General features: G+C 37.9%; 1 protein-coding gene across 8 annotated transcripts in view; it reads left to right on the top strand.

Moving 5' to 3' along the window:
• Positions 1-13,782, top strand: part of Ankhd1 (ankyrin repeat and KH domain containing 1) — a 107,522-nt gene that overhangs the window by 74,434 nt on the left and 19,306 nt on the right. For all 8 annotated transcript variants that reach the window (XM_021651685.2, XM_021651687.2, XM_021651684.2 and 5 more), the window contains 6 exons: positions 1,649-1,824; positions 1,993-2,155; positions 6,933-7,028; positions 8,346-8,462; positions 11,319-11,490; positions 12,957-13,410. In XM_021651685.2, the coding sequence (XP_021507360.1) occupies positions 1,649-1,824; positions 1,993-2,155; positions 6,933-7,028; positions 8,346-8,462; positions 11,319-11,490; positions 12,957-13,410 (1,178 nt within the window). The remainder of the gene's footprint in view (positions 1-1,648; positions 1,825-1,992; positions 2,156-6,932; positions 7,029-8,345; positions 8,463-11,318; positions 11,491-12,956; positions 13,411-13,782) is intronic.

The following is a 13,782-nucleotide window of genomic DNA, read 5'->3' as shown; positions in this document are numbered from 1 at the left end:
TGTGGTATATGCATCCCCCTCCCAAACACATATACAGAATAATATAATTAATTAAATAAAAATGCTTACAAGAAGATTCAAACAGAGCATTAATTTGTAGGGGTTATATTAGAAATCAAATATTTCCCCAAAATAAAAGCCCAGAATTGATGGTTATACTATGGACTCTATAAAGAAATTGAGGGGTAATTCTTTCACATTTTCATATATATATATATATATATCTGTATAATTTGCCTTGATCATGTTCCCTCCCCTAATATCTTCTTTGTCCCAATGAACCCTTTCTTCCTAACAAGTTTCTCTCTTTTTAACTATTTTGTATTATGCTTTGTTTTACTTATTTTTGTGTATATGTGTTCCATGTATACACGTGCATGCCAGAGAAATGTGTGCAAGTCAGAGGATAACCTGAGGGTGTTGGTTTTCTTATTCTAGCTGTGGATTTTGGACTCAAACTAAGGTGGCCAGGCTTGGCATCATGTGCCTTTATCTACTAAGCCATCAAAACAGCTTACATACACATACAAACACGTTTTTCATGAGCCCAGGAGGGAGGTTGGGGGGTTATCTGTTTGAGCAAGGACACCTTACCTACCAGTGGTTACAGTACAGAGGAATAGGATTTCCTCCCTTCCAGCAACCACTGCATATGGACCCTCTTAGGAAGGGGTGCAGCCTTAGGATCTCCTTTGCCATCCATGATGGAAAGTTGATTGTTCAGTCTTGTGTTGTGATTTCATGGATGCAGTGGCCGTCTGATATCTAGAAGATAGCCTTGTCCTTTTCAATTTCAAATATCAATTATGGTCTGTTCACCTATTAAAAGCTCTAGAATGATGCATAGTGTCTGGAGACTAGTATAAGTTGTAGTATTTGTTTATTTATTTTGTTTCATTTTGGTTTGGGGATTTCATTTTTTAGAGACAGTAACTCAGACTACGCTTAAATTCAACTTTCTGATTCTACCTCCTTTATATGTGGATTACAGGGATCACACCTGTCTTAAGAAGTATCTTGTTTTTTTGTTTTTTGTTTTTTTTTTTTTTAAAACCCAGGCATGATAGCATACTCTTAAAATTCTAAAATTGTAGAAGCTGGGGAAGAATTCAAGTTCAAGGCCAGTGTGGGCTATATAAGTAAGACTCTTCCCAAGGGATGGAGCTGAGGGAATGAGCAAACCAACTGCAATTCTAGCTCCCTAAACTCAGGCTTTCTGCCTTAGCATCTTGAGAGCTGAGTTCAGGTTTTTCCATACCTGGTTTTGCTTTTCTCTTTTCTTACATAAGATTGTGAGTGAGTATACTCTGGCACATCTCATTAAATCTAACAATTTCATTTGCTATTTAATAGAATGTATTTATTTGCTTGCTTGTTTATTTATTTTGGGGAGCTGCTGTTGAGACAGGATTTCATGTGGTCTATACTAGGGATTGCCCTGAGCTCCTGAGCCTGGTCCTCCTGATTCCACCTGCCAAGAGTTGGGATTACATGAACTACCACAAAGCTGAGTTAGTACAGTTGAAAACACAAAGCTATTTAGTCGTTTTATAGAGAAAATCAGAAATAGAATCTACTTAAATATGAATTAGTTGAGCCTTTTTAAGAAATTCCATAATTCCATTGCATTCTTTACTGATTTAAACAGACTGGTCTTACCCCCTTGATGGAGGCGGCTTCTGGAGGATATGCCGAGGTTGGAAGAGTTCTCCTTGATAAAGGAGCAGATGTGAATGCTCCTCCTGTGCCTTCCTCAAGAGACACAGCTTTGACAATAGCCGCAGACAAAGGCCACTACAAATTCTGTGAGCTCCTCATTAACAGGTAAGTATATTTCTGTTGATATATGTAGAACTCCAGTGATTTCTTTCATGCTCTTTAAAAGTAACTTTACCAACATTTTAAAAACAAATTGTTGCATGGTAAGAAAATACTATAAAATGTCAGCCTCTTACAGCAAACAAACTGTTGATTACTATTTTTTATTTGTAGGGGAGCTCATATTGATGTTCGTAACAAGAAAGGAAACACACCACTTTGGCTGGCATCCAATGGTGGTCATTTTGATGTAGTACAGTTACTAGTGCAAGCAGGTGCTGATGTGGATGCAGCAGACAACCGAAAAATCACACCTCTTATGTCAGCATTTCGCAAGGTAATATGACCTATGGGGAAAAGATAATATTTAATAATTTTAAAACAAGTCTGTGTTGAAACCATGTGCAGAGTATAAACTCATATTGTTAAGTGTATCTGCATATAAAGTCACTGCTTATTTCTGGACATGGTGTTTCATGCCTTTAATCCCAGCACTCAGGAGAACCTCTGAGTTCAAGGCCACTGCTCCACATGAGATTCAGGGCAGCTAGGACTACAAAGTAAGACACCCATCTTAAAAAAAAATCAAGCAAATAATACTATTACCAAGTATGGTGGCACATCCTGTAATCCCACCACTCAGGAGGTAAAGGCAGAAAGGTCCAGAGTTCACGGCTACCCTTGGCTATGAAAGTAAGTTAAAGGGCATGGGATATATGTGTCCCTATCTGAAACAAAACAAAACAGAAAACATTGCTGTCTTTCCATTATTTTGTGGCTAAACCTAGGTAATTCGGTAGTTCACTGTAATTAGCTTTGCTTTTAATTCATTTGGTTTCTTGATCAGCTTTTATTATGTCATATTACTGAAAACATAATAAAATTTGGGGCTAGGGTGATAGCTCAGTGATTTAAGAATTCTTGCTTTGCATGCAAGAGGACCTGAGTTGGAATGACTAGCACCAACATTAAAAGCCAGGCATAGCTACACCTGCCTGGAACCCCAACATTTGGGATTAGAGACAATCCAGCCAGAATTGCAAGCTTCTGGTTCAGGGAAAAACCCTATCAAGGCAATAAGGCAGAGAACAATAGAGTAAAACTACCAGAGTCGTGCTCTGGCCTCTGTGTACACACCCACCCACACTTACATGAATAGACAACAGACACATGCACATACCCATGAGATGTAAGGAAAGCAATAGCTATATACAGATAGTTGTTTCAGAATGAAAAGGAAGGAGCTTTCTTAAAAATCGGTCTCATATATATGTGTGTGTTTATGTGTATACGCGCTCATCTTTCTGCTGTCTTTTTAATCCGTACATCTTAGAATTACTGACAAATAACAAAGCATGTGGTCTATGAAACCTAGCCCTGCATAATTTTACTCTTGTTTACTTCCATGGCCTAATCATTGATTGTCGCCCTTCTTCTTTTTGTGCACTACCTTGTGTTGCCACTGGCTTGGAATGCGCTGGATTTTTAACTGCCACACGCTGTTGCTCATTTATTAACTTTTTTTGAAAATTTACTCCATTGCTCTTCAAACTGAGTCACCATTCTACTCACACTTTCTCATTTTACGTGACTTTTTCTGAGACGTCTCTAATACCCGAGAAAGATTTTATGGTTGAAATTTATTTTTCTTTTATTTTTCTTTTAATTTGTAATTATATATTCAAAATTTTTTATCATATTTATGCCCATGATAACTAAGAAACATTACTATTATTTTCTTCCTGTTTATTCCCAGTTTATTTATTTATTTATTTATTGTGCTTTTGGTTTTTTGTTTTGTTTTTAAGACAAATCTTTCTATGTAACCTTGACTGTCCTGGAACTGAAAATGTAGATCAGGATGGCTTCAAACTCACAAAGTCTCTGCCTTTCAAGGTCTGAACTTAAAGGCATGTGTCATCACACCCAATTTAAGACTTAAAAACCAAAATTTATTTTATGTGTATGAATGTTTGCCTGCGTGCATATGACTGTTTGGTATGCAGGGAGGCCAGAAGAGAGCATTGGGTCCTGTGAAACGCAAGTCACAGATGGTTATAAACCATCATGTGTATGCAAAAAACTGAACCCCCAGTCTTCTGCCATTTCTCCACCCCCACCCCACCCCATTTTTTTAAATTGTTTATATGTTGTGTATGTCTGTGTGTGGGCATGTGCATGGGCATGCAAGTGGAGACCAGAGGCTTTAGATCCTAGATCCTGAGAACCACACTTGGATCATCTGAAAAACAGTATACATGCTTAACCATGGAGTCATCTCTCCAGTTCTTAAAAAAAAAAAAAAAAGAAAGAAAGAAAGAAAGAAAAGAAAAAGAGAAAAGAAACCTTTTAATTAAAATTTAATTTAGATTAAAGAACATAAATTTTGTCCTTGGTGTAATGACTTTGTATAAATGCAAAGGTAAAAGATACTTTCATAACCCTAGAAGATCATCTACTACCTGTTTTCAATTAATTTCAGAGGTAACTGCTTTCTATTTTCTTGTCTACCTCAGAAAAACTCTGATGTCTTTTGTTGTTGTTAAGTGTGTGTATATGAGAATTGTTTCTGGGGGCGGGGTGTGAGTGGAATTCAGAAGACAGCCTGCAGAACTCAGTTCTCTCCTACCATGTGGGTCCTGGGTGTCATATTGGAGTTGTCAGGCTCTGGCAGGTGCTTTCATCAGCTGAGTCATCACATCAACCTGAGACAGACTCTCTTAGGGATGTTGCAGGACCTTCGTAGGATGGGAAAACTATTATTTAAAGTAGATGTGCTTAGACTTTATTACCTATCATTCAGTCCCCAGTAAGGGCATTTAGAAAGTGTTTTATCAGCTGGTTGTGGTGGCACACAACTTTAATCCCAGAAAAGGTAGAGACAAGTGGATCTCTTGAGTTCGACAGCCTGGTCTAAGAATGAGTTCCAGGCCAGCCAGGACTACACATAGAAACCCTGTCTTGAAGGAAAGGAGAGAGAGATATAATATCCATGTGAAGTCAAATTCAGCTTTGACTTGATTCAGGGAAGGAAAGGCCTGAGGCATGTGAACGCAGGGTCAACAAATGGAGCCAGTCTGGCTTGTGACTGGCGTTTGTTTTTTTTGTTTTTGTTTTTTGTTTTTCTCACATTCTGTACCTAAATTCAAAAGCTTTTAAGTTTTGAGACTGTAAAAGGCAGTCAGTAAGGACAGGGAAGAGGAGAGGGAGACAAGGTAACTGACTACTTTTTTCTGCAGCCAGGGCTAAAAAAGCAGCTTCTAGCCAAAAACTGCAAGGAGTTGTAAAAAATGGGGACAGGGTCCTTCTTTGATTTTGTGTGCAAGGACAGGCCTGCCAGCTTCTGTGAAGGAAGCAGACTGAAGTATGCTTGGTCTACTTTTCTTAGAAGGCTGATGGTAAAACTCTGAATTTGCTAACCATTGGGTAAATCAACAAGAGAAAAGAAAGAAGAGAGGAAATAAGTAAAGACCACTCATGCCACACAGGACCAAGAGGGAAAATGGATGAAGTTAAAAACTTCAATCCTGTTTATTGTCTGGTCTCACAACTTTTATGCTTTGGAAACAAACCTCTCCATGTCAGAAAACGAATTACCTCATAGTCAAAAAGGCAGTTAATCACAAAAACAGATGAATTCGAAAGTGTAACAGGTTACATGTCTTCATTAAAACTAAACATTTCTTATCTGTGTATTCATTACATAAGTTCATAGCGAGTTCAGAATGGCAAAGGTTGACAAGGCCAAAAAGTTAACAGGGTCCAAGAGGTTATAACAAGATATATGTTTATTTAATTAAGACTGACCTGGCTACACATTTTCCAGCTATCTCTTAGTTTATAGTGAGTTCAAGACAATAATTGTATCTGTCTTTCATTCCAAGAAACAAAGTAAATTTAGAAAGACAGTTTTGTATGCCTTAAGCTGACAAGGTATAGGGAATTACAAAGAAACAGTTTGTATATTTTGAGATTAAGGTTTGTACTTAATTTAGACATTTCTTGGTAGCCCCATTATATTTTAGGTTCGTGGGAAGTTTAAGCCAACTTGTCCATGTTTATGGTGCGTACCAGGATTCCTGGTGCCATTTCCAGAGAGAAAGTTATCTGAAGCCACAAATCTGTCCCAAGCCTGTCTCCTAGTGAGGCGTCTGCAGGTCCACAGAAGTATATATACTGTAGCTGTAAACTTTCTATCAACTGTTTAGCTTCTAAGATTGTTTGACTCAAACCAAGAATTCTATAATCAGGAATTAATTCATCTGAATAGTAGTACATCTTCAAAAAGATCCCTAGAAAGTTTGTTCAGTCAGAGTGGGTAAATACTACTTCAGCCCAGAAAGTGAGGGTTCATACCATGCCAGATTTTTGAGAGACGCATCAGTGCAGAAATGGGAGTGGAGGGGGCAGAGGTTGAAAGCAGTTCTGTGGTACATCATGATACAGATCTTGGAAATTGCTGGATCCCTTCCAGAAAGTCCACATGCCTACTGAATTCCTTTAACAGAATGGCTTTTGACAAGAGAGAGAGTGTATGTGTTTTAACTATATTCAAGTCATAAAGCTCAAAAAAATACCACCTTGTGTATTAATAAAATGAAACCCAAATAATGCTTTGAAACCTAAGTCTGTGCTTACAGACTTAGTATCCTTTTATCTGTGGTTCATTAAACATTTTCCATTTTTACCCTAATAGTAGATTTATTATATAAAATGCTATTTTCAATAGTTTTCCTCCTTTTTGTGGGAAATGAGAAAATTAATGTCTTGTGTACCATATAGTGTTTGTTTGCTTGCTTGCTTTTGTTTTTTGAGACAGGGTGTCTTTATGTAGTCCTACTGTCCTGAAACTCACTGTGTAGATTAGGCTGGCTTCAAAGTCACAAAGATCCATCTGTCTTTCTCTGCCTTTTGAGTGCAGGGACTAAAGACATGTCCCACAGTGACCAGCCTGTTCCTCTATATCCTTAAGCATGTTCTGCTTACTTTTTTCTCTTTACAGTGTCCATATTTTAACTATAAATTTAGGAAACTTTTAAAATGTTAATTTTTCACAGTAAGGTGTTAAATATGGATAAAATTTCAAAATCTGTGGGGTTTTGTGCTTTTTACAGGGTCATGTAAAAGTTGTTCAGTATTTGGTGAAGGAAGTCAATCAGTTTCCATCTGATATAGAATGCATGAGATACATAGCAACAATTACAGATAAGGTAAGTTTATTATTGAAGCACATTTTCATTCTTTGTGGTACTATATGCCAAGAAGTACAATTAAGACCTTGTTTCCCCTGGGCATGTCTTCAGTGGTAAGTGTGTATGTTTAGCTGTCAAGGTCATGAGTTCAGTCCCAGCACCAAACAAAGAACTTGTTATGTAAAGATTAAGAACATGGGTTTTACTGGGTGGTGATGGCACATAGCCTTTAACACCATCACTGGGAAGACAGAGGCAGGTGCATCTCTGAGATCGAAGCCATCCTGGACTACAGAATGAGTTCCAGGACAGCCAGGGCTATCCAGAAAAAACATTTCTTGGAAAAAGAGAATGAACATGGGTCTTTCGGCTTATCCATTAGCAAAGTAGATAGGTATGATACTTTTGATAACGTATTTGAAGTTACCTTCCTCCTGTGCATCATAGTGATGGTTTATTTAATTTCGTTAACTTGATTAGAAGATTTTCTAAGAATACCTTTTTTTGTTTTGTTTTGTTTTTAAATTTTTTTTATTTTTTTCCCTTTTTTAAAATTTTTCATCAATTATACTTTATTCATTCTGCATCCCCCCCATAAGCCCCTCCCTCCTCCCCTCCCAATCCCACCCTCCCTCCGCATGCATGCCACTCCCCAAATCCACTGATAGGGGAGGTTCTCCTCTCCTTTCTGATCTTAGTCTATCAGTTCACATCAAAAGTGGCTGAATACCTTTTAAAAGAAAGAAAGATACCAAGCCAGGTGGTAGGGCACACCTTTAATCCCAGCACTCTGGAGACAGAGGCAGGAAGATCTCTGTTAGTTCAAGGCTAGCCTGGTCTACAGAGTGAGTTCCAGGACAGCCAGGGCTACACAGAGAAACCCTGTCTGGAAAAGCTAAAAGAAAAACAGGAATAAAAAGAAAAGGAAAAAAAAAAAAAAAAGATGCCTTTGTCTTACATGGCAATGCATACTTATCTCAGTACTTGAGAGGCAAAGGCAGGTTGTCTCAGGACAAAAAAAAAAGCCACTTGCAGTTGCATACCTGTAGTTCCAGCATTTGGAGGTCAGAAGAAGGAGGTTCAGCAACTAAACTAACTTCAAGGCGTGCCTCAATAATTTAGTGGGTTGGAGGCTACTGTGAGCTGAGATGCTGACTCAAAAATAAAATTATTTTTTTATAGGTGCTTCATTCTCATGAAAGATTGATACAGGACTAAAGTCAAAGTTTAATTTAGCCAATTCTTATTATTTGAGGTTTAACTTGTGCACCTTTCTATTCAGCGCCACTTACACTGGACCCTTTATTTTAAAATTTTCTGTACTTTGCCCTGCAGGAACTGCTGAAGAAGTGTCACCAATGTGTTGAGACGATTGTGAAGGCTAAAGACCAGCAGGCTGCAGAGGCAAATAAAAATGCAAGCATTCTCCTAAAAGAGCTGGATCTGGAAAAGGTGAGGGGTGGGGTGAGCTCCCTGTTAGAAATCAAAACGGAAGTAATTTGTTGTCTCCCTGAATAGTAGTCTTTAGGAAAATAGAATTAAAAGGTAATTATTGAGTTTCTTTGTAAAGTTTTCATTCTTGTCTAGATGTTTAGGAAAATCCTAGGTTTGTTCCCCCGCACTGTCTGGAGAAAGGTTTAAAAATTTAAAACCCAGATTGTGGGTTTTTTTGTTTATTTGTTTGTTTTGTTTTTTTCTTTGGTTTTTCAAGACAGGGTTTCTCTGTGTAGCCTTGGCTGTCCTGGACTCGCTTTGTAGACCAGGCTGGCCTTGAACTATCAGAGATCCACCTGTGTCTGCCTTCCTAAGTGCTGGGATTACAGGTGTATACTGCAGCTGCCATCACCACCATCAAGCTGGAAGTTAATTTTAGGACTTCCATATACTGAGAAAGAAGGTATATACATGTTCTGTTTTATTTTTTAATTTTGATTTTTGTTTGTGGTTTGAGGTAGAACCATACTTTTAGCCCATGCAGCCTCAGCTGCAATTAAATCCATACCAGCATGTCCACCTTAGCCTCGCAAGTACTGGGATTGCAAGGGTGTGCCATACCCATCACATTTTGTTTTGTTGTTCTTTTGTTGTTGTTTCCATTTTAATTTAACTGTATGTGTGTGATGCTGAGGATTAGACCTAGAGCCATACACATACTAGGCAATTTTTCTACTCTCAGGCAGGGTAGGCAAGCACTCTACCCCCGAGCTATCCCTAGCCTTCTTCTTGCTTTTATTTTAAGACAGGATCTTATCAAGTGTCCTAGGGTGGTCATATACTTACTTTATGACTTAGGATGGCCTTGAAATTGCAATCTTCCTGTCTCGTCCTACCAAGCAGCTGGAATTTTAAGCCAATACCACCAGGCCCAGCTGGAAAATGCTTTTCTTCTGATGAGCCTGTTTCGCATAATTTTCCTAGAAATATAGGTAACGTGTTTTCTCTTTTCAGACTTTTTTTATTACAGTGCTAAGCATCTGTTACTATTGTTGGCTGTTTTCTGAAAAGAAAATGTTATTTTTTATGTTAACCACAGATGTTAGCAAAACTGAAAGACAGTAAAGAGTTCTAAATGTGGTTTTAAATTTTTTTATAAAGTAAGGAAAAATCATTTCTTTATTAGTCTTAACATTTTAAAAAGCTTTATTTATTTATTTGTTTGATTTTTTTTAAAATATTTATTTATTGTTTATACAGTATTCTGCCTGCATGTACACCTGCAGGCCAGAAGAGGGCACCAGATCTCATTATAGATGGTTGCGTGTCGTCATGTGGTTGCTGGGTGTTGGAACTCAGGTCCTTTGGAAGAAGAGCCAGGGCTCTTAACCCCTCAACCACCTCTTCAGCCCTCTTCTTAACATTTTTATAGTGAAATATGCCAGTCCTTTATAAAGATCAAGATAACTACATTTTAGGCAAATATATGCCACAGAATTGTATTTTTCTATATTTTTACTGAGATTTAATTTATATATCATAGAACTTATCCATTTAAAGTTATACTAATCAGTATAGAATATTCATTGGCTTGTGCGTTCATTAATCACCACAGTCTATTTTCAGCCACCTACCCTTCCCCACTCCCTCTATTTATTTAGTCTTTCTCTAAAGCCCAGACAGGCCTATAACTCAGAGATGTGCCTGCTTTTGCCTCCTAAGTACTGGGATTAAAGCCATATTCCACCACGCCCAGTCTGTTTTTGGTTTATTTCTTTTCTTTTTAAGTGTATGTATACACTGCCCAGAGGCATCAGATTCCACTAGAATTGGAGTTATAGGCACCTGTGAACTGCTCTAATATGGGTTCTGGGAACCAAACTTGTGTCCTCTGTAAGGTAGTACATATTCTTAACCACTGAGCCATATCTTTAGCCCTTCCTATTTATTTTTAACAGCCCTATTAAGGAGTAACTGACATTTTTTTTTTACATATTAATATATGGTTTTATTTCCTTTAAAATTTAGTTTAGCAATGTAGTTTTTTTTATTTTATTAATTATACTTTATTCCCTTTGTATCCCCCCATAAGCCCCTCCCTCCTCCCTACCCTTCCCAGTCTCACCCTCCCTCCCCCAGCAATGTAGTTTTTATTTAGTATTTTAGTTCGAAGGCAGGATTTCACTGTGCTGATACACGCTGGCCATGGACTTTCAGCCTCCTGAGCTCTGGCGTCATAGGTGCACACTAGCATTCCAGTCTGACCTGATGTCTTGCCTGCCACTACCACATGTTTAGCAAGCACTCTACCACAGAGCTGTAACCCCAGCCTGATAGTTGATTTTTCAGTTAGGTTATTTGATTACTAGTGAGTAATAAGAGATGTCTGTATGTTGTAGGTGTACATGTTCCTCATCAGATAAATTATATTTATATTTATTGGTGTCCTAGATGTTTTTTCACATTGTTGATGACTACTTGAGTTATAAATATATTTCATTTTTATGACACTCCATTTGTTTTTCTCTTGTTGATTTTATAAATGTATTTGAGACTGATATCCATGAGAAGTAAAAAACAAAAATGCCATTTCATTTAATATTTTAAATGATTACATTATTGGGGCTGGAGAGATGGCTCAGCTGTTAGAGCTCTTGTGTTGCACTTACAGAGAGCCCGGGTTTGTACCCAGCACTCACATTGGTGGCTTACAACCGTCCATAACTCTGGTTCTAGAGGACCTCCTGCCTGCTTTTGACCTCCTCAGGCCCCAAGCATGCCAAGTGGTACATACCTAGGTGAAACACCTGCACACAAAATAAATACAAAAATTGTTTTTACATCATAATGTTAAATGACACACTTTATTTGCAGTCAAGAGAAGAGAGCAGAAAGCAAGCTCTTGCAGCTAAAAGAGAGAAAAGAAAAGAAAAGAGAAAAAAGAAAAAAGAAGAGCAGAAAAGGAAACAGGAAGACGAGGGGAACAAACCTAAAGAGAATTCAGAACAACCAGAGGGTGAAGATGAAGAGGAGAATGATGAAGATGGTAAGAAAAAGTGACTCATCTGAATTACATCTAAAATTATCCTTTGTTAGCATGGAAGAGTAAACCTGTAATCCCATCACTTAGGATGCTGAGACAGGGGAATTGAATTACCTGGAATTCAGGCATAGAAAGACCCTATCACTACATAAATAAATAATAAGTAAATTTTAAATTAACCTTTTGGGGCCACTCCTGTTAAATGTTTCATTATTTTAATCGGAAATTGGTAGCTGGCTTTCGTAGCAATATTTAGTGCCTCCCAGTATAAACTAATAGAGAAAACACGAAGGTGAAAGCAAGCATGATTTAAAGAGGTGTCCCACATATTTTTCTTCTTTTTTTCTTTCTTCTTCTTATTCTTTCCTTTTTTCTTTTCTTTCTTTCTTTTTTTTTTTGAGACAGGGTTTCTCTGTGTAATCCTGACTGTTCTGGAACTCACGCTGTAGACCAGGCTGGCTTTGAATTAACAGATCCGCCTGTCTCTGCCTCCCAAGTGCTGGGATTAAAGGTTCGCGCCACTACTGCCTGGCTCAGTGAAGTGTAATTTAAGTTAACTTGTATATATTAAATGAGTACACTAAAAGGTTCTTCTCTACTTCTAACTTCTCTAATACAGTAATTCCTCCAGAAATTCTTGCTAAGGTTAAGGCTTTAAAACCACTGTGGGTAGACTTGTCAGTTGAGATGTTTATGGCAATGCCTAGCAGTTCTTGGAGAAGACAAATTAATTGAATTCTAGTTCCTCAATACCATTCTAATTTTTTCCTAAATTCAGAGTATATTGTGGTTTTTGAATAGCTTATAGAACTTGTATTATCAACTTTAAGAATACTAATGGTGGGCTGGGGTGATGGCTCAGCCCTTAAATGCTGGGCTCACAACCAAAAATATAAAAATACTAATGGTGCTAGGTGTGGTGGCACATGCTTTTAATCCCAGCACTTGGGAGGCAGAGACAAGTAGATCTTTAGTTTGAGGCCTGCCTGCTCTACAAGTTAAATCCAGGACAGCCAGGGCTCTAAACCCTGTCACACACACACACACACACACACACACACACACACACACACACACACGTAGGGCTGGAGAGATTGCGTAGTGTTAGAGCTCTGGCTTCTTTTCCAGAAGACTCATGTCCAATTCCTGACACTTGCATGGCAGCTCACAACTGTCTCCAACTCCATTTCCAGGGGATCTGACACCTTCACACAGACATACTTGCAGATAAAACACCAATGCCCAAAAAATAAGAATAAACAAATCCTTTTTTTTTCCCAAAAAAGAACACTAATGGTATATATTTTATGCCAACTTATATATCAGAATATTCTAATAACAAGGATTTCTTTATTAGTGAAAAGGAAAATATGACCTTAGAGATTGATTTATTATGAATTCTTACATGTATTCTGTCATGATTTGTTTTGAGATCTTTGGCCCTCATTGTTAAATTTTTTTTATTTCAGTGGAACAAGAAATTCCCATAGAGCCTCCGAGTGCAACTACTACTACCACAATTGGAATCTCTGCTACATCTGCCACCTTCACAAATGTATTTGGGAAAAAAAGAGCCAATGTAGTGACAACCCCCAGCACTAATCGGAAAAATAAGAAGAATAAGACAAAAGAGTCCCCTCCCACAGCACATTTAATTTTATCTGAACCAAATATATCTTTAGCACAACAAAAAGCAGATAAAAATAAAATAAATGGAGAACCCAGAGGTGGTGGTACAGGTGGGAACAGTGATTCGGATAACTTAGATAGCACAGACTGCAACAGTGAGAGTAGTAGTGGTGGTAAGAGCCAAGAATTAAATTTCACCATGGATGTGAATTCCACCAGTGACAGGAGGTGCCCCACAGTTCTCAATTCTCAAGAAGAAAAGACAGTTACTGCCACTTCCAAGACTCAGACACGGTAAATTTTTCTGTTTTGTTAACTCTGTGCTCCCTGTTTCTATTTCATGTCTGGCATAAAATGTTATGGTATGTTGTTTAAGTACAGGTTGTATTAAATAGTGTCTATAATATTATCCTTTTGTTGTTGGTTTGTTTTTTCAAGACAGAGTTTCCCTGTTATCCTTGGCCATACTGGGCTCACTTTGTATACCAACCTAGGCTTGAACTCACAGTGATCCGCCTGCCTCTGCCTCCCAGAGTGCTGGGATTACAGGCATGTGCCACCACTGCTGGCATATTTTGTCTCCAAGCTTCAGAACTAAAATTTGACTCTGTCCTCTTAATCTTGTGCTCATTGTAAAGATTATTAGATATTTGAACAAGATTGTTA

This window comes from Meriones unguiculatus, chromosome 2, assembly GCF_030254825.1.
Source record: "Meriones unguiculatus strain TT.TT164.6M chromosome 2, Bangor_MerUng_6.1, whole genome shotgun sequence".
Taxonomy (NCBI): Eukaryota; Metazoa; Chordata; class Mammalia; order Rodentia; family Muridae; genus Meriones; species Meriones unguiculatus.
Note: the sequence above shows the minus strand (reverse complement) of the source record. Positions and strands in the feature narration are given on the sequence as shown.